Source organism: Cinclus cinclus, chromosome 1 (assembly GCF_963662255.1).
Source record: "Cinclus cinclus chromosome 1, bCinCin1.1, whole genome shotgun sequence".
In the NCBI taxonomy this organism is placed as follows: Eukaryota; Metazoa; Chordata; class Aves; order Passeriformes; family Cinclidae; genus Cinclus; species Cinclus cinclus.
Genome location: NC_085046.1, coordinates 43,708,529 through 43,735,445, shown reverse-complemented (window position 1 = coordinate 43,735,445; position 26,917 = coordinate 43,708,529). Strand labels below are relative to the sequence as shown.

Genomic DNA, 26,917 nt, shown 5'->3' with positions numbered 1-26,917 from the left:
AAAATACCTCCTAAAACCCCTCAGAAGCTAGTGGTGCTAGAAGGATGAATTTGTTCTAAGACAAACCAGCGGAGCACCTATTTCTTCCAGAAGAAGTCTGGAAAGCATTTTTTTGCAACAAAATATTTGTGGGTGCTCTGATTTCTGGCCAAAACAGCATGTCCACGTACAGACACCTGCCTATAGATTTGAACCACCCCCATATACAAATGTGCTGACTGGCGTACATGACGTGTGTGTAGACAAAAAAGCCATTTTGCTTCCAACTGGAAAGGCAGCAAGCACCCAGGTGAAAGGCTGGAGCTGCTCCAAACCAGGTAGAGACTTCAAGTTGCAGACCAATTCACAAGCAGGGAGTACCTTGCCAGACCACTGAAAGTGATTGGGAAGGGGATTGCTCCCCATTCCCTGCCCTCCCTGTTCCTCTGAAATATTTGCATGAGCCTGAAGTGACAACCAAAGTTTAGGGCTTGCACCCAAAGGAAAATCCCAAGTTTCCAGCCATCTCTGGGTGCTTGCCTGCAATACTAATTCACCTCCCACCCCAGTTACTTTGAAAATTAAAGACAAGGGGATTAAGTGTTTTTAGATGACAGCCCAAGCAAAGATATATGTGCAGGGAGTGAAGACTTTCGGATGTAACCAGTGACTTGGGATCTGACTTTCAAAGTAGTTACTTCTGGAAATATTTTTTTTAATGCTTCAGCACTGGCCCACATGCTACAAGCACAGGACCACATGTTACAGTCCTTCCATAAGGACTTCTTAGCTCACTTCCTTGAGCTAAAAGAAAAATAAATAAACTGAACCAACCAAATAAAAAACAATGAACTAAAACCAGAAAGCTACTTTAAAAAAAAAAAACAAAACGGATTATTTAAACTAGTTTAATTAGAAAGGCTTCACTTACTGGTGTCCAGGAATCTGCCAGGGCCAGGTCTTCATTTAACTCCCCATAGTCTGCTGAGGATCCTTTCAACTCTTCCTCTCCCAGCACCTTCCCCCCACTGCCAGAATCCAGAATTCAGAGGTGAATTAGCAACATTTTTACTAGCAATGTAAAGAATGAAAAGCTAATTTGAGCAGTGCACTTTAAAAATGCAAGAGATAGCATTTAAACTCATTGAGCCAGAATTAAAATAAAGCACAAAATAAAATCCCAAAACAAACAAAAAAAATCTGATGGAGTGTTGATAAAACGCAACTGCTGATTTTCTCTGTGAGGTCATAAATAATAGACCTATCATTAAAGAAACTTGTTTCTGCATGAGGCTGTATGATTCCAGGAAAAGCTTACTCTCATGACCTGCCAGTCTCCTGCCTCTGGTGTGGTGCACACATCTACATTCTCCTGCTGTCACTGAGGTGTTGGTTGTCTGAACCCCTCTTCTGAACAGATCCCCATCATTACCCATTCCCTTCCTGGATGACATCAGGGAGAGATCATTCAAGCCCGAGAAGCATCTCCAGCTATGGGGAAACATTGTACACCAACATTCTCTGCAGCCAGGAGATGTCAAATAGAGCCCTGTGCAGAGGTTTGCCCTTTGAAAATGAATAGATGCTTATGCCAGCATTCTCCACAGGAGAGGTTCAGGGGGAAATATATATCAGAGTAGGCATAAGTGAAGAATCAATACCATTACCCTGAAAAAAACCTTTCAGGAGAGAGGAGCTGGGGAAACGTATGCTTTGGCAGGAAAGAGGTCACATCATGGATTTCTAGAGGAGCAGAAAGGAATAAATCTCACTTGGACATCAGACACCATGTCTCACAAATGGAGTTTAAATAACATACTGGATGATGCGAGCAGAGAAACTAATTTTTCAGTCCCTGGCATCTGATGAATCGAGAAGACAAAGATTAGGAATTACAATCTGAGAAACAAACTTCACTTGTACTTTCCAGGGACACTATATTTGACAAGGCTTTCTTCCACCACACCTCTCCAGCAGACATTGTGTGTCTACACAGGCTACAAGCCCCAGGCAGCCACATGTGTGCCAGCCACAGGCTAGCTACACTGGTAGAAATACACAGAGTGGTCCTGGACCTGTGGCACAGTGCTTTGTGCAGGGCAAAAATGCAGCTTCCGTGGCACCTGAGGGTAGAAAAGCTTTTATTAGGTTAGGAATAAAAAGCCTGAAGTCTTGGGGGAAATTAGTTTAATTGGTCAAGCGAAGGTGGTCGGAAAGAAGAAAGGCCCAGAAAGGTCGTGGGAGCTCCATCCCTGGAGATTTTCAAAGCCCAGCTAGACATAGCCCAGAGCCACAACAATTCCTTTTGCACTTAGCTCTGCTTTGAGTGGTGGGCTTGGCTAGACAGCCTCCAGAAGCCCCTTTATGTGTAAACCTTTCAATGTCTCTAGACAAGTTCCATTACACAGGCTCTGATACAAGCTTCAAGTTAAGTCTTTCCAAACAGAGGGGAGCTTGCTGAACCATCATGGCCAGACTAGGTACACTTAACTTAGGAGCTGAAAGACAAGGAGAAAATAATAGAGGAGTACAGTGTGCAGTGATGTAAATGTGGTAACTGTTTCTGGGTTCCAACACAGTGATACACATCAACTTGGATGAGATATGACAGAAAAACAGGGAGAGATTGCTAATGCAGATTAGGTGATTTGCACGCTCATTGAATGCTTAACAGATTGCACAGCAAAAAATAGATCTGCTTGAGACAACATGATTGATATTGTGTCTGAGCTCTGCTTTCCACAGGAAAGTAATGCTTTGATTTCACTCTTTAGTTATATTTGCTCTGCAGGTGGCAACCAGTGAAAGGAAATAAATCCACAAGGCATTGAGCATCAGCTGCCTCCTACCTGAAAGGAAAAGTTTCATATCATGGTAGGAAGGCCCTTTGCTACAGCTTTTCTACAAGATCTGAGTGTTTGATTATTGGCTTAGAGAAGCAGGTGGGCTACAGACACAAAGAGGAATAAGGATGTTTTTCTAGGAGGGATGAAAGAGTGATGAATCAAAACCACATTTTAGTTTTAAGCCACTATCCTCTGATATATTCTCCCTCATCTTACCTCTCTTAGGAAGATAAACTCTTAAGAATATGGCTTTCAAAGGTGCCAGGGCAGCAAACAGAACCAGACCCTAAAAACTTTTCCAAATTGATTTTCCTTGTTTTAAATCTTCTGTTTTCTCTAGAAACCCCTTTCCTGCAGAAAAGCTGCACAGCTTACACAGGATTGTTTTTGCTTTACCTTCAGGGCTACATCAAATACTCAGCACTATTTTATGGCTACTACAACAACCAGAGGACAATTGGCTGGTTGAAATACAGGCTGCCAATGGCATATTTCATGGTTGGGATCAGCGTGTTCGGCTACAGCCTGATGGTTGTTATAAGATCGTAAGTGCAGCTGACATTGTGCCCTCTTGAAAATCCACCCAGACGTGTTTCACAGCTGGGTTCCCCTCCATGGGCACCCAGACTTGGTCCAGCCTTGGCTGGATGGCTGGGGGAATGTGGGGAAAGAGGGGCATGTGCCTGCTGTTTTCATGCACTCGTCCTCCCCATCCACCACCCTGGATCTGGTGGGAGGGAGGCACCTGGGCACTCCCCTGCCTCATCTGCGTACTCACATGCACTATTCTGAACCCTTCCTACTCCAGCCATCTTCTTCCTTCTCCTCCACTCCAGATCTCTTTAACCCTTCCTCCAACATTACCACAGGGCCATCAACCATGCAGATTTTGTACATGAAGGAGGATTTTCCTTGCAGTATATTTGAAAAGGTTCCTTTAGCAGCTTTCATTGCAAAATAAACATGAGTCCCACAGACAGTCCAAGGGCTGCAGAAAAAAGCCAAGTGCTACACAATACAATGTATTTGTTCAGTCCCTAAACAATTCAGTGGAGTTTGAAAGTGGCTACAATTTCTGTGTCTCTTGTCCCCAAACACCAGTCAGACTCCCACATCCTCAGGGCACTAGGATGCAGCCAAAGCACTTGTCAGTGCTGTAATGGTCTCTGCAAAGTTAAAAAGAAAAAAAAAATAAGCCCCTTTATCTCTGCCTGAAGGACATGGCATGAAAAGGTCTTCCTTTTCTTGGAAGAAAGGAAAAGACCATGGATTTGTATCGCTTGCTGAGACAGGCCATATTGCCATGCAGCAGAAAGAGCTTCTTGAACCTTTGGCTGGAGTGGGACATGGGGATTTGCTGTACATTTGCCATGAAATTGCAGCATCTCTTGTCTTGCCTTCCTTGAGGGACTAGTGCTAGGAACTCTACGGGGACTTACAGAAGGATTTCAGGGATCAAATAATAGAGGGGAAACAGCAGAAACCATATCTGCTCCTATGCTGATTAACAAGAGTAATCCTTTTTTTCTCTCTGCATGACCTGCTGCAAGTTCTTTGGCTCTAGCGTTGTGCAGCAAGTGAAATCCCACTAAAACTTTGTGCTGCAGTGGGTGTACTGGACAAGACATGGGAGTTTTGATAAAGTTTAACTAACTAAAGGTAGACATAACCATATACTGCAGCCTAGGACCCAGAAGCACCATAATTAGACTTTCTTCAGGCACCAGCTGGACAAAGCAAACCTTAATCTCCTTAATCACCTACGCTGGTTTTTCTCTGTATCACAATTTTTACAGAAGAACTGTATAGCCCTGAGAGTTGACAGTTTAGACTGAAGTCCCTAGACCGAAAGTCCAATGGCTCATTTTTGTCATTCCCAAACCCCAAGAATGGTTCACCCCATTCCATCTTACCTGAGCTTTGCAAAGCCGAAGGGGACGTGGTGGCTCTGTGGAACACTGTCTGACCTTGTCACTGCACACATCCTTACACAGGATGGCACGCAATGTCAATGAAAGCACGGCAGATGGAGATGATGACAACTTCATTTTCAGCTGGAAAATGTTCACCAGCTGGGACTACCTCATTGGCAACCCAGAGACAGCAGACAACAAATTTGCATCCATCACCACCAGCTTCAAGGTAAACCTAACTGTCCTCTACTTGCTCCTGGAGACACTCCCAGCACCTACCAATGGCAGAGATTTAATGGGAAATCTGGATACCTACTCAGCATCTCTCCATATGAACAGGGCATGGTGCCAATCCATGGCAGCTCCAGCTTCTGTGACTGCTTCCCATAACTCTCTTTTTTTTACTTTTAAAAGAATTTGTAATAATTTAGAGCACGGTTCCCCTGGGATATGTCAGACTCTTTGCCATTTGATATCTTTCAATTAAACCAAGAGGCCTCTATGAAGCTTAGCTTGAATTTAACCAAAACTACCAAGCTGGATATAGCCAGAATAGCAGAAGATTGCATTTCATAGGGTGAAAAACCTTGTGATGTTGCCTTATGCTTGGTGCTGCAAGATATCCATTCCAATTTCTTGAGCATCCCTGTTTTTTCAGGAGTCTATTGTAGATGAGCAAGAAAGCAACAAGGATGAGAATATCCACCTGAGGAGGTTCCTGCGGGTTTTGGCCAATGTCCTCATCATATGCTGCTTGTGTGGGAGTGGCTACCTAATTTATTTTGTGGTGAAACGCTCCCAGACATTTTCCAAAATGCAAAATGTTGGGTGGTATGAGAGAAATGAGGTAAGGAAATTTTGTTTCCAACCTTCTGTTGGGGTAATTTGCTTTGACATCAAAAATTAATTGCCACAGGTTGAGGACAACATCCAAGGCAGGGGGATTCCCTACCAAGACCCAGGAGTCCCCTTCAGTACCTTTGCACTTTTAGCTGCAATGCACATTGATCTCACTGAAAGTTCCTAGGGCAAATTAACAACTCCTGCAGAGAAGGGAAAATACTCTTATAATAAAGCACCAGAAAAGTCAATGGCTTTTCAGCACTTTCAGCATTGATCACCATCTTAAGAATTGAGTTGCATTATAACACTTAAAAACTCTGTTGTACTAGAAATCTCTCTGGGTATTAGAAATGTCCATAATCAGACATAACTCTAAAATCAAATCTTTGTCACCCACCTTGAATAATGGGAATAAAATTTTAGAACCTGCAAAAAAAAATTTCAATTGTCAAAGTTTTCCTGTGTCTGATTTTGGAATGAGAAATTAAAATCTTAAAGCTCTTTATATACAGCAAAAAAATATTTCAACCTATGGAAAGGTTTAATTTCAATGTCTACTGTATTATCATGTATTTATATATCAAAGCCAAATTAAATTCAAAGCCACGCATTTTAAAAGTTCCTTCAGAAAACTTTAGAAAGATAGCACTTGCTTACAAAATGCTTTCATTTATCACTACAGATTTTTCCCAAAGAAAAATATCTTACTAAAAGACATTTAATGTCTGATGTCACCCTTTCATGATGATAATGTGAGCTCTGAATAGATATAATACTGGGTACTGTTACTTCTCCCAGAAAGAAAAGCACAGATAGGAGTCAGAGACTGCCTGCATCTGTACAGACACAGGCCATGGTCTGTAGGGCTATGAAAAAATTTAGAGCCTGTAAATCATGCCTGAGCTAACCTTGACTGACCAGTGACCTCACTGACCACAGTACAACCTAGTATCTGACATGATAAAGAGGAACAAAAATACCACTGGGACATATCTTCTTGAGCTGCAAAACTGAGATCTTGACGTGCTTCCATTCAAGTCTGTAAATGCCTTCTGCAAAAGCAAAGGTTTTGAATGTGGAAAAGATACATTAGCATTGACTAATTCTCTTTGTGCACACAAGCCAAGTCTTGTGCTTCCTCTGAAACTAAAATAAGAACCTTGGAGCTGATGCAAGCAGTACTGCAAGGTACTTGAAGAACCTAAATATTCATGAGTCTGGACTGACAGGGAGCAAATTCTTTGGAGCTCATCCCTTTGAGATAAGAGCAAAAGTGTTCCTGCAAGAGCAAGTAATGCAACCTGGCCCTGAAGTCTGACGCTGTGCTGCCTGCATGCCAAGGAAAGTCAGGAACTGAGTTTGCTTTGACTCCCTCCCCTTTATAAATCCTTCAGAAATATCCAACCAGTTGCCGGAAGCTCCTGCTCTGCTCACAGTAAGATAGTCACTGTTTTCACTATTACGAGTTATCTCGTTTTCCTCATGTGGCAGGTTGAAATTGTGATGTCCTTGCTGGGCATGTTTTGCCCTCCACTCTTTGAAACCATCGCTGCACTAGAAAATTACCATCCCCGCATTGGGCTGAAATGGCAGCTGGGGCGGATCTTTGCACTCTTCCTGGGCAACCTCTACACATTCTTGTTGGCCTTGATGGACGATGTCAACGAAAAAGTAAGAGCTGAGCCAAAAAACCATGGTCAAATAGCATTTCCCAGATTTGAGGGTGAACATCCCCTGTCCCCACAACCAGCAGGGACAATCACCCCTTCTGGAGCAGGTGCTTGCTCTGTCCCCAATCCTCTTGAGCAGTGCCTCAGGGAGACTCACCAAGCAGAGTCTCTGGCTTCTCTTTACAGCCCTGAAAAGAGTGTAGTCATTGTCTTGCTATAATCCCAGCATGTTAGGGTAATTCTATTTTTTTCTCCATCTGACACTGTTTGCAATTTCTATTACTGCAGACCCTGAGGATACAGTTTATAATTCTCTTCCCCTGCCTCCCCTTTTTAACATTATCCTGGTAGCATGTTGTGGGCAGATAACTGCAGGAAAGGATAAATGTCTAACTTATCCACAGAAAAAAATTACTCTGTTTTAAACTGAGAAGAATTAGAGGAATCGAGGCAGTTTGCTCTGCCCTGAAAAATTATAAATAATGCAAAGGAGGAGGACTGGGTGAAGGTTATGTCTGCATACAGCAGTCTTGAAGGAGGTCTGACACCTCCATGTGCAGGGAACACGTTGCTTGTTCCCCCAAAACTCATGGAGCCTTGATATGCCCTCAGCTGCTGCTCCCCTGCTCCTGGCAAAAGAGGAGTTTCTGCGCTATTGCCAGCACTGCAACTCCATTGTGGACAGTGGATAGATGTTTATACAAGGGGTAGTAACTGGTAAGGAGGAGGGAGGAATTCAGTGCCTTGGATTTCTTCCATGTTTTCTATTTTCTGATGGTTTTTGCGGGGGGGGCGGGGGGGGGGGAGTGGTGTCTCTCCATTGCAGCTGGCAGAAGAGGATGTGGTAAAAAACATCACACACTGGACACTGCTTGGTCACCACAACTCGTCTTCAGGGAATGACAGCACTATCACCCCACCTCCCCTTGACCCTGCAGATGTGCCCAGGGGACCCTGCTGGGAGACAACTGTTGGCATTGTAAGAAATTCATTATGTAGCAAGTCTGTGTTAGTTTAGGATGGTCCATTTTGTTTTTCTCATTCATGTCCTTAACATTTTCCAGGCTTGAAGTCTTCTTCACAAACAGCAGCTCTTTCTACCACTTCATACAGCATTACCAAAGCAGTACAAGCCCTTGGCCATGGTTCTTAAGCCATGGTGATGAAATCCTCAGCTGGAAGCAGCCAGGGCATGCACTCACAGCTCTGAGGCACTGGCTGTGAAGAGCACAAAAGGTCAGGCAGTCTGCAGCCATGCCTGCCACATGTTCAGATCATGACTGTGCCTTTGAAGCAAACCTCTCTTCTCCATTTATTGTTGCACTTGTTCCAGAGAGGTTTTGGTGGAGGCATAAAACCCAACCAGAGGACACACCTTGAGGGAACTCCTGACATGTCTCATTCCATAATGCAGCATGAGGCCATGGGATGAAAGTAGCATTAGGCAAAAGTAACCCCCTTGAAAGGCAGACAGGATGGCCTTCAAATCTTGAGAGTTTCACCACACAAATCCACCCCACAACATTTACCTGGCACCAAGAAGATCTGCAGCCAGACTGCACACAATTTAAGAAGTAAAAGCAGCTGTTTACTGGCTGACAGAGATAGTTAGGGCTTGCAAGGCTATGCATTCCTGTACACACACAATGTATCTTCAAAAGCCAAGTGGTTCTCAGTCACGTGGGAAAAGACCAGCCACTGTCACCCCTAAGAAGGAGCTGATCCTTGGTGCAGCTGACCTGTCATTCAGCAGATCTTTGCTTCCCCCCCCTCCCCATACTTTAAAAACCTTTCTTGTGTCTTTCCTTTCAAATTATTGGGCCACAAGTTATTTCCACCCTATGAGTCTTCCTTCTGCCTGCAATTTTATCTTTCTTGTCTTCCTACCTCCTTTCTCTACACTTACACACAGCTCATTTACAGCTGAACAATTTTTCTTGGGAGTCCTCATAAAAGATACAGAGCTGAGCCATACTAGAGCTATGCCAAATCAAAATTACTGAGACATGTATATATTTTACACCAGCACTAGTGCAGCATTAGCATTCTGCTCCCACTTTCTGTGCTTCCACAGCATGCAGTGCAGTCAATAATGCCAGCAGCAGCTATCAGGTCTAACAGCTATAACAGAGCTCATAGCTCCCAAGCATAAAGGTAAAACTTAGGCACTGCACAGCGTTTGAAAACAGGCAGGGAGTTTGCTCAAGGCATGCTTTTCTGAAGATTACTGTCATATAAAAACAAATGGCTAAATGAAAAATAGAGTCCTGAATGTGCTACTGAAATTATAGGAGTTAAATATGAGGTTTCTTCCTTCTTTTAATTTGCAGGAGTTCATGAGGCTCACTGTGTCTGATATCCTGGTGACCTACATAACCATTCTGGTGGGAGATTTCATTCGAGCTTGCTTTGTCAGATTTGTGAATTACTGTTGGTGCTGGGACCTAGAGGCTGGATTTGTAAGTATCTTATAGCTGAGTCAGTGTCTTATAGCCAAGAAGATCAAATTAATTTAGGGCCATTTGGTCAAACACTACAAATGAATTTTAATTATTCCAATGGTTGTCTGGTCTTGCCTGATAATACAATTGGTGTACATAACCTATGCATAACTTTTCTGGGTCAATCAGCTCCATCCCAGTAAGAATTCTAGAAAAATGCAGTTCTCCTCCCCATCTGAGATCTTTAAAACATGAAGCTGACTTAAAAAATAAATAATCTGGTGTTCTTCAGTTGTTATAGCCCCAAAACCTTGAGCCTTTCTATATCCCTTTTCATTGCCCACCCTGCAGGCAGGAACCTGCTCTTCTCACAGCAGCATCTTCTGATTACTGCTGGAAGCTGGAGTTTCTTCTGCTGTAGTGGAACAAGGAGCATTTCCTTCCCTTCTCATGTGTGTAACACACAACATCACTGGGCCCTTTGGTATTCCTAAAGGGTCCATTACCAAAGCAGTCAGTACTGGAGCTGCACAAAACACAAAATAAGATAATGGAGGGATGGAGGGAAGTCCTTTGATTCGCATGAGAGGAAACAAAACCTGACAGATTCCAACAGAGATGAAAACACCTTGCAAGATTACGAGCAGATCAGTGTACCCACTGCCTAGCTGTGATGTTGGGAGTGTTCCCAGGAGTAGTCTGGAGAAGAACAAAAATGAGGGATTTGGTCAAGGAAGAGCAGGCAGGGCACAACAGACATTTTGCTGCTCGTGGAGCTCTTTGTGGTTCTTCTGAGGGAGGCAGAGGGCATTTCCCAGGGTGGCCTAGGGAGGTCCTCCCAGGAGCCAAGCAGTATAAAAAAATTATAAAAATTGCTTATGCAAAGATCTAACTCAACCATCTAAGCCATCTACCCCTAACCCAGCCAGGGACACCAGCACATTTTTAAATGCATTTTTCTAATGCAGAAAATGAATAAAATTCTTGTTTAAGCCAGCCTTCTCACATAGGAATACTCAAGGCAGAGGACAGCAGACACTGATAGTTGTCTTTATTTTCATACAAAAAAAAGAGGCCACTATTAACCTCTAGCTAAAGATTTAAAGTAGAAATGGACCAGAATTAAAAGAACAAAGAAACATCCATCCCTTCCCAAATCTGTGAGCAGTCAGCTAAGCAAGACTGACTAGGCTCCCCTTGAGTTTTCATCATGAAGCACAAACATCTTAAACTTCCACTTTATGAATTGCTAAGAATATTAAGTAAATGCAAATGGCATGAAAAACAGAAATACCACATAGGATATTCCAAAGATATAAGAGCATCACTTACCATTTCTTAGAAGCCTGTTTTCTGCATTGCAGTTTAAAAATAAAAATATTTTTTCAAAATTTTTCAAGAAATTTCTCAATTTTTTCATGAAAAAAGTTGTGGTTTTTTTCGAGAAAACATAACATAAAAATCTTTACCCAAAGTTTCATCTGCCAAAAATCACTTGAGTTTTGTGAACATGGAAGTAGCTATACATAGAAGAAATAGCTTCATTATAGGCAAATCTAACAAAATAATAATTTATAAATCAATAACTGCTGCCAGTAGATCAGCCTGTTCTGGACCTGCCACCATTACCACCTACATCAGATAGCTAAAATACTGCTTTATATACAGCAACGTATCAGCTAGCACAGAGTAAAATGTCCCCTAATACCCATCAGGCCATATATTCCCTATCATTTCTCTCCCTTTGCCCTGTGTTTCTGTTCTTCAGCATCTTGGATCCAGGGACACAGACATAATCCAGCATAGTATTTTCCTTCCAGCTCATAATTATCACGGCTTCAGGATTCAATATTTTACCAGGGTGGAACTGTAAGTCCATAGCCAGGCACCAGCTGGAGTTTAAACGCAGTCCTGTGCCATGCTCACAGCTGGTGTCATATAAGCAGGGAGAGAGAACCCCAGAGCAGCTCTAAGCACCTCAATATATCTTTACAATTTTCGGGAAGCCAAGAAACAAGCAGCAGCCCACAGCGTAGCAGCTCCAGTTCTGCTTTCCTCACACTGCTGCCAGTCACCCAAGCAGTGGGCACACAGCAGGAGCCCTCCCAGGAATGCCTGCTTGCCAGCTTTAAATAAACATCATTCACCCAGCAGAAAACAGTATCAACAACACACTTTTCTTTCTTTCCCCATACAGCCATCCTACGCAGAGTTTGACATTAGCGGCAACGTTTTGGGTTTGGTTTTCAACCAGGGCATGATTTGGTAAGATATTTCCTCTTTTTTATTTTTCACATTATTTAGAAAACCTGCTAGTGGAGTTAGAAAGCTTCCAAGCCACCTAGATAGACCTCTGGTTTCTATTTTTTCTGACTGATTGGCTTTCTGTGCTTAACTATATAAGTGGGACTCTCTCCACATTCACATAACATTTTCCAAGCCATCTCCAAGAAATTTTTGTCACAAACTGAAACATTTTCTTTGTGACCCCTGAGAAGTCTTTGGCCTTGCTGGTCCTCAGCAAGGGGGACCACACCATAACCTGTGGGTGCAGATGGCTTCTACTGTGGAGCACAGGGGTAGCACCCATCAGCCTTCATCTGTGAACAAACTTGCCAGCACACAAACACCTCCTTTTCTGTTCTTGAAAGGAATAAACCTTCCAGTCTGTCAAAAAACAGTGCCTGTCTTTCTCTTTTCCTTTTCAGGATGGGATCCTTTTACGCACCAGGGCTCGTGGGTATAAACGTGCTGCGCTTATTAACCTCCATGTATTTTCAGTGCTGGGCTGTTATGAGTAGCAATGTCCCTCATGCAAGAGTCTTCAAAGCATCCAAGTCTAACAATTTTTACATGGGATTGGTGCTGCTGATCCTCTTCCTCAGCCTCCTGCCTGTGGCCTACACCATCATGTCCCTGCCTCCCTCGTTTGACTGTGGACCTTTCAGGTACTACCAAAACACCAAAAAGGATATTCTTGTTCTCTGGTATATATGAGAACAAAATTTTCATTAAGTTAGAATGACTGGACTCCAGCAGAGTTGGTGAAGTGTTTACATCCTTAGCAATGTGAGGCAAAGGGTCACATCCAGTTATGGGGTGTAAATAATTAGCTGTGAGCACTGAACCTGCTCCTGTCTTCTCTGCTACATGATTCCCAGTGTTTTTCCAACACACACTGATGAAAGCACCAGAGAACAGCAGGGGTGCGACAGCAAGGCACAGAACACAGTAAAAGAAAAAAAAAAAAAAAAAAACCTGGAGCACCCTAAAGGCTTTTTGGAACATTGAGGAAACAAAATGAGTCAAAAGGATGGATTTTACATGTTGACTTTAGTCAGCAAATAGCAGGAAACGGATAGGAGTGAGCCTGTAAAATGGCTGCGGGCTTTTTTTTTGTTTGTTTTTTTATGCTGTGGGGCTTTTTTTTTTTTTTTTAATTAGGACAGAATCAGCACTGCACAAAGCGTTTAGTGGACTGGATTAACGTGCCAATAAAGTCTAATTTGATTGAATAACCCCACTTCCTGGGCCTGCTGAATCTGACTCAGCAAGGAGCCAGCTTGGAACAAATTGTTCTTGTAGATGCACTGTTTTAGGTTATCTGCTTGCTGACGGAGAATGACATCAGAAAGCAAAAAGACTCAGGGGGAAGGCAAGAGACCAAAATACCCTCAGTTCTATAGCAAGGACAGGTGTCAACGAGTAATGTCAGAAGATCCGACAAGTGACTTGTTGCACGCACACTATCATTTGGAGATGACTAATCTGCAATGTGAAAGAGCTATTTCAATTCCCAATCAACCCTTCAAAAGCCACTCAGCCTGATTCAGACCCTTGGCAGCTCGAATGAAAGCTCAGCTCTCCTGAGCTCTTGGCAGTTCATGAGGTTGGGATATTGTTTATCCAAGTTTTCTTTATTGACTCTCATCATCAAGACAGAGAGTCCAGCACCTTCCTAACGGGAATCCCGCAAGCTCCCAGGAGGCACCAAGCCTAAATAGGAGGAATACCACTGTTGTGGTTGAATTCCCAGACCCAGAGATGCTGGGGAGAGAAGAAGGTCAATTACATAATCCAGCCCTTAACAGATTTGTTCTTCTTTCATACTTCCAGATGAGAGAATACTCTCATCTGCTTTATCAATCCTGTTTGAAATTACACTTTCACTGAGTCTCCTATTAAGCAATAATCACAGCTTGCTATTTTTGTCATTATTTAACAGCTCTTCAAGTTGGCTCATTATTTCAGAAAGCTGGAATTTGCATATGGAAAGTCATCTCCACCATGGAAAGGCCATTCTTAACAAGATATTCATCAGAAATATCTGGATACTGCAGTCTGTAGGGTTTTATCTATTTCAGAGGGGTAAATAGGACTCATAAAGGAGTCAAGTGTGGAATTAAATGTATTGACTCCAGGAGCAAGTTAGCCTAGCAAAGATTATTTGCATAATCAATGAGGGGAGAGAGGAAGGCAATGAATGAACTGATAGATAATTTTAAATAAAGGTATTTTAAACTCCTTGGTGGCCAACAGCAAGCTGATGCTCATTAAAAGGTGAAACAAGCTGATTAGCACCATGAGACTATGAGGCATTTTGTCCCTCCAGAAGATATCTACACTCCTTAACTGGCCGTTTGTCTTTCCAGTGGAAAGAAAAGGATGTATGATGTCATTCAAGAGACCATTGAGCTTGATTTTCCACTTTTTGTTGCCAAGATCTTCAGCTATGTGGCAAATCCAGGACTGATCATACCTGCAATTCTGCTCATGGTGTAAGTTTTTCTTGCCATATTATATGTCTGGCTTGTGGGAGAAGGTTGGGAAAAAAAAATCTGGGATATTAGTCAGGTCTAAATACAGCTTCTGCTGAGATAACAGCATGGATCACAGCAGACACATGCTCCCTACCTTCCCCTCCCCCCTTACCTTTGCCTAACCCAATTTCCTAAAATTTAATTACCTGACCCAATTAAACACAACTTTGTGGATGAATTACACTGCTGACAGAGGCCTTATAGATATCAAAACTGTCACAGCTTCCACATGAAAAATTTTCTGTAGCCAGCAGGAAATAAATGGACAGTCTCAGCCTGGTGCCTTTTGGAGAAGCAATTTCTGTCACAGCTGGTGGCATTTAGAGCGCAGCCAAGACAGGGCATTCAAAAATTACATGTTCCAAAATCATGAAGTGTTGTGAGCTTTGTTTGGGTTTGGGGGGTTTTACTTTTTCATTTTCCAAATAATACATCAGGTATTTGTTTTAGTGCCGTTTGATCATTTCAGCTTTGAAATTAGACTTAAATCCCCAGCACCTCCAGCAGTACTAGGATTAGTTCTCCTTTTTTTTTAAAAAAGATATTTTTGGCACTGTTCTTGAGGTTTTCCAAAGCTATCAAAATGAGTAGGAGGGCTGTGGCCAAATGCTGGAGGCAGTTCTGAGCACTTCAGATTAATCAGTGGGAGACAGGGAGAGATCTGGGGTGCCTGTTACATACAGAGATCCCTGTTCTGACTCTTTCTGGGGTATCCACACACATTGGAGATGAGCCTCTGGGCTGATCCATCACAGCTGCCCTTGGGCATTCTGATGCTTCATCCTGCATAGCTACACTGAAGGTAATGCCATTAAATGATATCAAATAAAAGTTCTATGCAAAGTTATTCATACAAACAACTTGAGAAAAGTCCTAATTAAACTGAAGATGACATGTCACCCCTCTACCTGCCTCAAACTACTTGTTCATTTTAACTTAAAAAGGATGATCGGGTACTGTAACTTGTGCAGGCAGATCCTACACCTGTATGAATCAGATCAGGTCTGTGCAGGAGACAAGAACTCTCACACCATGTCCCTAGTATGGCCAAGCATATTATTGAATTATAAACTCTCTTCCTGTGGGCTTCACAGCAGCACTGGCAGATAGTATTGCAAACACAAAATGAAGACTGCTGGACCACCTTTACAAAAGGGCTGCAGGCCCCGAGCCCTAAGCCCATCTGAGGCTTAGATGCAATCCTCAAAAAAGCTGATGGTACAGAGTAATACCTTTGAAAATAATGGGTTTTCTCCAGTGACAAGCTCCTACCATTTCCTCCACTGACAGCTGGGAAAAGTAACATCACAAATTCAGTTTATTTGTTGAAGAGACACCTTTTATCATCCCTTTCCAGCAGTGGCCATTCCCACACTACCGACTTACCGTCAGTCCATCTCTCCTTGAGACATGGTTTTGTCTCTGTCCTGATTCCCTTCTGAGAACTGAGAGATACCTTATGTCCATGTTACCTAAAACATCCTCACTTTCCACCCAGATACACTGCCTGTATAGCCTGTATGTATTGCATACTTGCGATTTCCAGCTGTTCAGCTCTCAAGAAAATCACAGTCCTAAGGAAGTGGCTTCCCCCATGGTGCCGGGACCACTCAGACCTACGGCCCCTTGGCAGTAGCTCTCACATGCCCTGAGAGCATTGGGTGTCTTGCAGAGGCACTGCTTGTTATCTACATACTCACCTTGCCTGTGATAATCCAGACAAAATCACAGCAACCAAACAAGATTGTTTCTTAAGGCTTTGGCCCTTTTCTCTTCACCTCTTCAGTCAAGTGCCCAGTTTCATGCCTTGTCTAAAAATCTTCAACTTCTGCTGTGTTGATGACTGGCAGACCGGGTTAAGCTGGAGCTAGTCCTTATGATGAACCCACCCACTTTTCCAACAGTTCGAAACCAGGAAAATGCAAAAGCTACATTTAGTCCTGATGAGCAGAGAGCCAGAAGCTCTCAAAGCAGCAGGCAAGGCAGCCTACAATCCAGCCTAACTAAAAATAGCCTCTACAAAGAGCAACAGGTGGATTGTAAATGGACAGTCTGTTGATTTTGATTGCAGTCTCTCAAAAAAAGTGTTTTCCACTTCTATGGACTAAATTAAATAATTTTCTCTAGCCATGACAACCCCTTCTTTTTTTACCCAGGTGCAATCCAAAATGCATCTTCTATTTATTTCGGTTTCTTATCTCCTGGTTCCAAACAATGTTGGGGTCCAGTGACTGACATGGATGTCAAGCTTACTGTCCTGCTTTTAACTGCCCAAGGACAAGGGAAACAGGAAACACAGGGAAAGAATGAAAAATATTGTGCCCACAGGCACATAACCTAATCCCACCCAGGCTGAGTAGGATTTCAAGCTGTGGCCTGCAGATCTTCCTGGCAGAAGACAGAAGCATTTTACTGTATCAAGAAGGGGTGAAAATTAAAATTCCTATTCAGGCTAGAAAAGGACAGTGACACACACTATCCCCAGAAATGGGAGAGCAATCAGAGAAGAGGGGTGCCAGCATGTCATGGTTTAAACCCACATGGAAATTAGGCACTACCCAGCTGTTTGCTCAACCTCTTCTCTCTCTCCCCAGTCATGGTGGAATGAGGAGGAGAATCAAAGAAAAAATTGGAGATTGAGATAAAAGCAGTTTAATAATCAAAATAAAAATCAAAGTAAAATATAGCAATAATGTTAAATGATAATAATAAGGGAAAAACAGGCGACACACAATACAGCTGCTCACAACCCACCGACTGATGCCAGACCACCCCTTCCTAAAGCCAGATTGGCCCCTGTTAAAGGTAACTCCTCTGTTTATACACCACGTATGACGTTGTATGGTGTGGAATATCCCTTTGGTCAGTCCAGGTCACCTGTGCCACCTCCCAGTTTCTTTTGTGAACCTCCTCACTGGCAGAACTTGAGACAAAAACAAAGGTTCTTGCTCAACTTTGGACAAACAAGAATTAGCAAAATGAAAACATCAGTGTGTTATCAACACCATTCTTATTCACAGCCCTGATTACAAAGTAGCATTTTCTAGACAGTGAGCTTGATGACATAGAAAATATAAAACTACCACACCTTTACAGAAGAACAAAAAGAAAAAACAATTTCCAAGAGGATTTGCAGGACAGAGAGCCCAGATGACCAAGACTGACTTTTGGGTTAATGTTAGGCAAAAGGAAGCAAACGTGTTTCCTCTAGACAGACCCCTATAAAAAGCCTCAAGAAAGGCAATTCTAAGCACCACTTCCTGATCTTCCACCTGTGAACACACACACCAGTACATGGTGCTTTGCTGGGCTTAGAGTCAGGCACTCAGCTGATGAAATCCTTGAGTCTGGTTTGAGGTTGCTGAACCTGGGCTGGAGCAACATATGCAGGTTATGAATGGTCAGGAAACAATTTTCTTTCCCTACCCTTTTTTTTTTAGCCTTTTGTAAGGGAATTTTCTACTATATTTAACATAAAAACAACCACAAACAAGTATAGCAGTGAACTGAACAGCTGGTACTTTTCCTGGGAATAGCTTGGAGTCACTGAGCAGACGATAGCTATAATTTAGAAAAATAAAGGCACTCCACAAAAGCAGGAGGAAACATTATTTTACTATCAAAACATTTTTTTTACCAAAATATTACTGGCTGGTGAGTGTCAGAGGTGGCAAGACAGACCCAGATGCTTAGGCATACTTTAAAGCACAGCCTCCCTGTGTGCCAGAGGCTGGCAGCCAGCATGCCCTCTCCCAGCCCCGTTTGCCTTTCAGTTCCCTCCAGCTTGGCTCAGTTTTCCCCTGGCTTTGGTGTGCCCTTTTAGGAGAAGACAGGATCAAAACAAAAGCCCGTGGCTCTGCTCCAGCCTGGCTTCTGCTTGCCCCCAGTTTCTGTCTCTGCTTGTTCACAAGGGTCCTATCCAGGGATACAGGATGCAGCTGGTCTGGAAGAGGGGGAAGGAGGACTGTTCCTTGAGCACTGCTTTTCAGGAGAGGTGTCAAGGCCCTATTCTACCACTATTTCCCCAGCCTCCCAGTTTTTCCTGAGGCCCCTGTGTTACCTGGTGGCAGTTCCATCTCAAGGCTGGTGCCTGGTTCCCCCAAGGCTGGTACGAAGGAAGTGGAGAGAGCCCATGGCCAGACAAGGTGGAGGCACAAGGGCAGGCTGGTCATTCTACTTCTGTTGGAGCAAAACTGATCTTTGGATGGGCTCAGCCTGTCTCAGCTAATCATGCCACAGGCAGCCCAAATTTTCCTAAACCTTGAGCTTCAAAAAGAAGCTTGGAGACAGCTGGCTGGTGGGAAAATTATGAATTAGAAGGTAGGCAAAAAATTATATGTTCTCTCCTAGTGAAACTTTCGCTTTCCTCTGATCCAATCTCTATAGCAGCATGTTTTCTTTTTTAGCCTCACCATCTATTACCTGAATGCTGTGTCTAAAGCATATCAGCGTGCCAATGCAGAGCTGAAGAAAAAAATGCAAATGGTAGGTACTGACCTGTCAAAACCACCTTTGAAATACCGTGCACTTCAATTTTGACAAGTAGCATATGCTTTTAAATCACTCTTCACTTCTGAACACACTAGTGACGCAAGAAGATGATGTATTTTATGCCTGTTCAGTACCCTCTGATGGCATTTCATGTCTGGATGCAAAGAGGTCACATTGTCACTTGTTATTTTGTCCATCAGAACTATGGTTGGTTTTCCCATAAACTGTGCTATGTCCAAAAGTTACTGCAAAATTCAGGTAATGCTTTGGTGTCTGAGATTTCCCAGGAAGAATGACAAGCCCATGAAAACCACAGCTAGATTTTGTACAAGCTGCAAAGAGACATAACTAATAATATGGCAATGACATTCTTTTTTTACCACTGATTCTCCAAATGCCTTACAGAGAAGACTGTTTCTGCTGCACGCATGGGAAAAGCAAGATAAAGACAGATGCAAAAACTTGAACTAGCAGGGTGGGATTTGCAGCTCATAATATCCAGAACTGGGAGAGGTTGCAACATGTAGAAGACTATAATAATACAAGGATCCCTGAACTATTATGAACTGAGTCTGGCAGGAGAATACCTGCAAAAGCAAGCCTCTGTTCAGAGAATGCGTCTCCATGAGAAACAGCAAAGGTGTACTGGTACCAGGGCTTATGCTGATCTGGCAACATCAGTTTCCTCCAGAGTTTTTCTGGTGGGTCTCTATCCTGTTGCTGTTTTATGTGACATAAATGTGCCCAAAATACCAAGTCTTGCATCAGGAGAGGATGTGATGTTGTCAAAGGACTGGTATCAGCCATTTTACTGGCACAGGACAGGATCCAAGCCAAGGAAGCTATGCCACATAAAGCAAAACATCACATAAAGCAGAGATTACTGCAATGTTAAAAGTGAGGACGTGAGTACTGAGAAATGAGACTCCATAAATTACATTCAAATACTCAAATTCAGAATTAATCACTCAGGTTAAAGGAAGTATCTTGGTGCAAAGGGTATCCTTGACTACTGCAAGAGTTGAACATGTGCTACAGCGTACTCAGATTTTGGGGCACTTGGTCTATTTCATGCTGTACAACTTGGCTGTACCTGCTGTACAATCAGGGCTAAAGGGACCACAAACCAGAACTCGGCACTTTCCAGAAGTTCAGATTCCCTCTACCATCCAGAAGAAAATATTTTGCAGCCTTAAATGTACATAAGTAAAGCCAAAGACAGCCCTACAGCCCATCCCTGTGCTGCGGTACCCTCTTTCTGTGGCATTTATCCCTGACATCCTCTCTCACAAGAGGCTCACCTTTAAAACTAACCAATATACCAGAGAGGATAGATTGGTAGCTGAAGCAGCACATAGACATCCTGATAGACCTAAACCATGTTACTAGCAAGTGCTTTGCTCTAACAGGAGCAGAGCCACTGTTTTCTAGTCCTGCCTGGGGTGTACTGTCTTTCCTTGAAATACTTGATCACTGGACCAGGATTCAGCACCTCGAACTTAGCAAAGAGATTCATTCATACCAACAAATGCTTAGCCAGGAAAACACGGCACCAGGCCACCATTTCCCAGATTAAATCTGCATTTTTTAACTAAACTAAATGGTTTTTATTGATGCAGCAACGCAAAGAGGAAAAAAACAAGAGAAACAACAAAGCCAGTACCAACCCTATGCTGCAAGATCTGGAGGATCTACTTACAACAAGTACAAAGACTGAAAGTCCTCCCAAACAAGCAGAAGGTAAAAATTAAGCCATCTCCCCATAGCACTTCCAAAAAGGCTCATTTAGCCACCCAAATGACTGACAGGATTGAGAAACTGGAGGGATACACCTTATCAAGGTATTGGATGAGTTTAATTAGCACAGATTTTGTCCTTCTCACAGAAATCCACCTGCCAACAGACACGCAGGAAGGGCACACTTTTAGACTGGATTATATTTCACACAGGCTTGCCACAGTGGGAATTGTAATACAAAATTATTATTCATATCCCAACGCTTAACCATGCTGGTCATGAAACCAGCAATTTATTCTGGGAACAATGTTTAAACTTGGTATTGTTTCAGGTCTGTCGTGTTGAGTCAGACCTTTTCTTCCTGAGTAGAGCTTTTCATTGGAAAATTCATCATGAATGAGGCAGAAACTTTTCACAGGATTGGGTTAAGTCTTAAGGTAAATAAATGAATGCTCTAAACTCTGCTGTGGGGTCCATGGCTGGGCAGAAGGAACCAGGAGGAGGCATTAGCACCAGGATTGGGTTATTTTCAAAGAACATGGATCCTCCAGGTGCAATCTCAACCACCATCCGGCTCTCAATTGTGAAAACCACTTGAAAAATTTCAATTTTATCCTGGTACAGCTAAGAAAAGCAAACTAGTGCTACCATAACCCCCTTGAATTCAATGGGCTGAGACAAACTGGAAGGTTCAGGGCAACCCAGTACAGATACTCTCCAAAGCAGACTCTAGGCATTAATTTAAATGGAAATAGTGCTGGCAGTGTTTTGAGTGCACTGAAAATAAAGATTAAAATCAGGAATTACTCACGGCCACCTCATGCCTAGAAGTGTACCAGCATGGCTGGCAGTATTACCTTGTCTTATAAATGCATCAGTAAGAACCTGAAAAGAGAGGTTGGGCAGCAGAGACATGTACTGGCTGTTGAGTGTTGGGGGGAATATTCATATTCCTGGTTTCTTCACTCAGATGCTCAAACACAAATCCCCAGGCACTCTGCACAGATAGGAAGCCACTGGGGAGAGGATGAAAGGCTGTGTTTGCTCCTAAGAAAATAACATTCATAATCTTTGCTCTAGACAAGAAAACGGAGTCTCTGAACGGAACTGGCCCTGTTGGGAAACCAGGCAGAGATGTCCTGGCTGGCAGCCCCATGGCCGGCGGGAGAGGAGCAGCATTCACCCCACCACCTCAAGTGTTTGTGACACAGCCACAGACACTGGGCATTCGGGCACCCTACCCTGGCCAGCCCAGGCCATGGGAGCACCCCCTGGGACCAGGCCCTGGAAGAGGGAGAGGGCAGCCATGCTACCAAAGGGCTGCTCGATAACCTCAGCAAAGTTTCTCCTCTCTGACATTACAATAGAGGTGCTGCATGAACTGTTGTAGTTTTGGTAGGAAATGATTACTGCATGCTTGTGGTGCTTGTGGACATCCACGTGTGGTGCTCTGTATCTATCCGACAAATCTCTAATACAGATTTGTTTACCTGGTAGTACTTCCAAGTTGTAACCCCCAAAGGCTGTGTTGATTTTGAACTCAAGGGAAATGGGAGGTGGTCAGAACAAAAATCAGCCATGATGTTGCTGAGCTGCTTCACACAGGATGCAGCCCTGTGGCCACTAACAGCAGTGAACTTGCTCTGTGGAGCAAGTGCTTGCCAGCACTTTCAAAGGCTTCTTTAATTAATAAAAGTGGTGTGATTTTACCTGTCATTTAAACAGAGGTTTGTTGTGGGTTCTTTCTGTTGTTTCTCTGCCTGAAGAATTTAGCATTCTTACAAAATGTTGAGTGTCCCTGCTCAGCCACAAGGCAGTTGCCACTAGGAGTAGAGGATTCCTACCAGAGGGGATTTTGTCAGCTCCATTTTGTCCTTTGTGATAGCTTTGTTACAGTCTACCTCCTCCAAACTTTCATCGTTTTGTTTCAATCTCACCACCACTCCACTCCTCTTTTCACAGTTTATTGACAGCATCTTGCACCATTATTTCAGCCTATGGGTATGATTCCCAGTCCAGCAACACCACCCAGCACAACTGAGAGACTAACAGGGCTTTGGCTTAGATGCTGATTATAACCAGTTAGAAATTCCTGCTGCAATTTAAGAACAGTATCATTCAGATCTACAGGACTTCCCAGGATTCTGTGGCAGACCTTCTCTGGGTTGACCTGCTCTCTTATACTTACGGTTTCTTCCTGTTGTTGACATAAACCCACCCTGGCCAGCTTGGATCTGGTGTTCACATGGGTGTTGCTCTTCATAAAAATGTCTATAAAAATAAAAATTATTCAATGAAACCAAATCATAACCACAGATAGTAACAGTTCTGCTAAAACTGGGATATTTGGATTTTTTAAAAAGTCCTCACTTTAGATTTTTTCCTACTAAATTCCATAAATCTTGTGAAATGCTACATTCAGGACAGGAAACTCAATAACTTGTTTCTCTTCCATGTCTTGACAGAGCACAGAGCATTTGACCTTCAGCCTGGGAATGCCCACCTTTCAGGAGCTGGAGAAAGGAGTCCAGTTAGGTCATACGTGAGGTAGACTGGGAAAAGGATTCAGTCTTTGAGGTCTAATACAAGAAAAAGTTTTAGACATCTGCTTTTTCACAGAAATTATGAGCTTAAATATTGTGCTGTGCTTATTTTTAGATGGAGACTTAGCTTGTTTGTTGATGTCTGTGCTTTATAAGAGACGCCAGAGCCCTAGAGAATTACTTCCAGGAGATGCAAGTGAGAGACAAATAAAAGGAGACTGGAATTTCTTCAAAAATTTAATCATTGCATTTTGATTTCAAATACAGAAAAGTCAATGGATTGTTTCTAGAAACACAACAGCTCAAGGTCGATTTGGCTATTCCCAGGACACTGCTGTGGTCAGGGTTGGTCACTCTCCCAGGGAGCCTCCACCTGAGAAACTGCTCAACAGATTTATTTCCTGGGCTTGGAAGGACTTTTCTCTGATCTGGGTCCCACAGATAAGGTCTTGTCTTGCCTATTTACTGTGAGAGTTGCTGACACAACACAGCTGTGGTGAGCTCTCTGCAGAGACACCCATTCACCCAACTGAAACAAAATCAGATAAGAGAAGGCCTTTTCCAGGAGACATCCTTCCTGGAGGTGTCCATAGTGCTCAGAAAGTGCTGGGGGAATGTGTTCCCAGCCTGCTAACCCAGAAAGATACCACAGAAATAGCATAGTGCCCTGATTTCAGCACAGCCTGTCTGCCCTGCAGACTCTGGTATCTTAGGGACATATAGGAAGAGCACTCTCCTCCTCTTCACTCCTCAGCTCACACTGAAACACAGTTTGGAAAGGGGAGAATGTGGCTTCAGATCTCACTCACCCCTGCTAGCAAACCAAAAGAGGCTGGAAGTGTGTGTGTGCATACATGTCAGCACACATATAAAGGCAACAAGAACCATTATGAAGAAGCCATAAAGAACTCCAGACATGTTTTGAAAACCAGAGAAACAGAGGCAGACTTAGACCAGATGAGTAGCTATTACAGGATTTGGATATTCTCTGAATCAGACCATGCTCCATATGGAGCATTCCAAAGCACCATGTCATCTCTGGAGCACACAACTGCCCATTAGCTAATTCAAGGCTTGTTTATCTCTAATTATAATACATTAGGTTCACCCATTGATCAAGGTGTTTTGCAAGTTGAGAGACTCCAGGATAAAAAGGTGATATTATTATCAGCCAGACAATTCCTGCAGACCAGTGGCAGCTCTCTTCCCCGACACAAATCCACAGTGGTGTACTCTGTCAGAGCACAAGAGCTGTGAAAGAATGTAAAAATGCCAACCCTCAGTCCTCATATTGGCTGAAATTATTATTTGTCTCTTGAATTTTTGAGTCCATTTACCAGTTTGTAACACGCAACTGAAGGTTAAACTTCACAAACTCACTGGAATACTCAGTAGTGTTTGGTTTCATTCCTAGTTTTCTATTGTTAGAAACAGCAAAAAGCCCTTGTCTGAGCATTGATTTCCAACCCCCCAACATTTGTTGAAGGACTGCATCTATCTCAATCTTCTTCCAGAGCTCAGTGTAACTTCAAGGGGAAAGGGGGAAAAAAAAAATCTCAGCTTGCATTCACAGATGACTGGAAGAGCCCTCTGCACTGCAAATTGTTCACATCTTGTGCTGCCACTAACTCAAATGCTGCAGCCAAGAGGTTTTGGTAAAAGAAAAAACAAGGAAATATCTAAGCTTGATTATTTTATTATTCCTCTCATCAGAAGTTTGTTTTTAAACAGGCAGTTCTCATGGGCATCAGTTTTTAGATTGCATGGCCTGCCAGAGCATCTGTACTGTGTTACTAATGAACAGGCATCTCAGCAAAATAAAAAAAATTTAAAGGGCAATTTTGCAAAACACGTGGCTATACATGAGCTGTGAAGGGGATAACAACATGCACTCTTCTCTTTTAGGGTTGAAAACATAATTCAGACATTTCTATCATAATGTGCTCAGCTGTATACAAGACAAGTTGCTTTCTGCACTCTCAATGAACAGAAAATAGTAGACACCATTAAACAGCTTTGCTCATAAACCCAGAAAAGAATGCAAAGAATACACTGATTTTGTATTTGGTACCAAGGCACTTTGGCTTCTCTAAAGCAGAAAAGTCAGCTTTTTTGCTGCAGAAGGACAGTAAGTTCTTTTCAGAAGGGAACCTTGAAACACCTGAACTTGTATTTTCAGGCAGCTTATATGAAGCTTTCCAAGGAGAGAAAGGGAAACAAGCACTGCATGCCATCACTACTGACAGCATTCTTTTCCCTGATAACCTCACATATTCTAACAGTCAAGATCATCTTGAGCTTTCATCCTCTTCTCCTATAGCTAACCCTGCACTATAACAAAGCCATTTATCCCATTTAGCCACATTCTGAACCTCCACAGAAATAGAATTGTCACATTGCTTGAAAATGTGAGCTACAGAGATCTTGTGTGTCATCCACTTCTGTTCTTTGGAATCTTTCTCTGCTCATGGACAAGGGAGACGATTTCCTCATACCAGCTAATAAACCAGAGCTCTGGGGATGGATTTTTAGTTTGTCTCAGGGTGCTGAGAAGGGTTTTTAGGTGCACATCTAAGCTAAAGAAACCTCTCACCTACAAAGAAGCTCCAGACACTACAAGAGCTATTGTGGAGACAAGGGCCACAAGCTGCACTGGCACCATCACCAGTTTCTCAGACCTACCCTAAGAAACTTCCTCTGACAACTCCAGGCAAGAAAGACAACAAAAATTACTTCCTAGAGAAAATTCCTGATGATGGAGACTGGGATTTTATCAGTTTGTCCTACCCCACAAGCTTGAGGAGCCCCATAAGCTCCTGTCTGGCTGGGCAGGAGCTCAGCCAGTGCCAATCTGGGAACGTCCACCTTCAAGAAACTGAGCAAAGGAATCTGGTTAGGTCAGACATAAGGCAAATTCTAAAAAGATTCTGCTTTAAAGGTCAAACCCAAGAAAAACACTTAAGTATCTGTTTCCTCACAGGAATTAAGAGCTTAAATACTTGTGTTGTGCTCATTTCTAGAGAACCTAGCTCTTTTCTTGATATCTTTGGCTTGAGAAAGAGACTAGAACCTTAAAAAAGAACTCCCAGGAAATACAAGCAAGTGACAGATAAAAGGAGACTTCAGAATTTCTTCAAAAATCAGGTGGTTGAGTTTTGCTTTCAAATACAGAAAAGCCAAGGGGCTATTCCTAGAAATTGCTGCCCCACTCAAAGGAGGACATTGACAGACTGGCACTGAGGGAAGCCCAGTGAGGCAGGACCCCTGCCAGTGTCAGGAGCACCAGAGCAGCTTCTATACCAGTGAAGATGCACTAAGAATTAATGCAATGTCCTGTGGGCCCTTGCCTTGACCCCAGCAGGCTGTGGGTACAGCTGGTCTCCCACCTTCCTGCACCCCAGCATGTCCAGACCCCTCTCTGCAACCACGTGTCAGTGCTTTTGTTGGCACTGAAACACATCAGACAGGGACCTTTGAGCCTCAACTCACCACCTCTCCAAATCACATCCCTTCAAAGCAGAAATGTCCTGGTTAAAAAAAAAAATAGTGCTTGCCAAAAGACTTTAAATTAGTGATTCCCCCTTTTTGATTCATGTTGCAGGCAATGTTATCAGCTCTCCAGCCTGACAGCCGT

The 26,917-nt window shown here is 43.0% G+C and overlaps 1 protein-coding gene across 1 annotated transcript in view; it reads left to right on the top strand.

Annotated features, from left to right (window-relative positions):
* The window catches only part of TMC2 (transmembrane channel like 2), a 31,239-nt gene extending 9,168 nt beyond the window's left edge, over nucleotides 1-22,071 (top strand). Inside the window, exons 9-20 of the mRNA XM_062496882.1 lie at nucleotides 3,228-3,370; nucleotides 4,820-4,967; nucleotides 5,397-5,585; nucleotides 7,073-7,252; nucleotides 8,078-8,230; nucleotides 9,582-9,710; nucleotides 11,890-11,957; nucleotides 12,401-12,640; nucleotides 14,345-14,470; nucleotides 18,919-18,997; nucleotides 20,623-20,743; nucleotides 21,821-22,071. Coding sequence (XP_062352866.1) covers nucleotides 3,228-3,370; nucleotides 4,820-4,967; nucleotides 5,397-5,585; nucleotides 7,073-7,252; nucleotides 8,078-8,230; nucleotides 9,582-9,710; nucleotides 11,890-11,957; nucleotides 12,401-12,640; nucleotides 14,345-14,470; nucleotides 18,919-18,997; nucleotides 20,623-20,743; nucleotides 21,821-22,071 — 1,827 coding nt within the window. The remainder of the gene's footprint in view (nucleotides 1-3,227; nucleotides 3,371-4,819; nucleotides 4,968-5,396; nucleotides 5,586-7,072; nucleotides 7,253-8,077; nucleotides 8,231-9,581; nucleotides 9,711-11,889; nucleotides 11,958-12,400; nucleotides 12,641-14,344; nucleotides 14,471-18,918; nucleotides 18,998-20,622; nucleotides 20,744-21,820) is intronic.
* The last annotated feature ends 4,846 nt before the right edge of the window (nucleotides 22,072-26,917 follow it).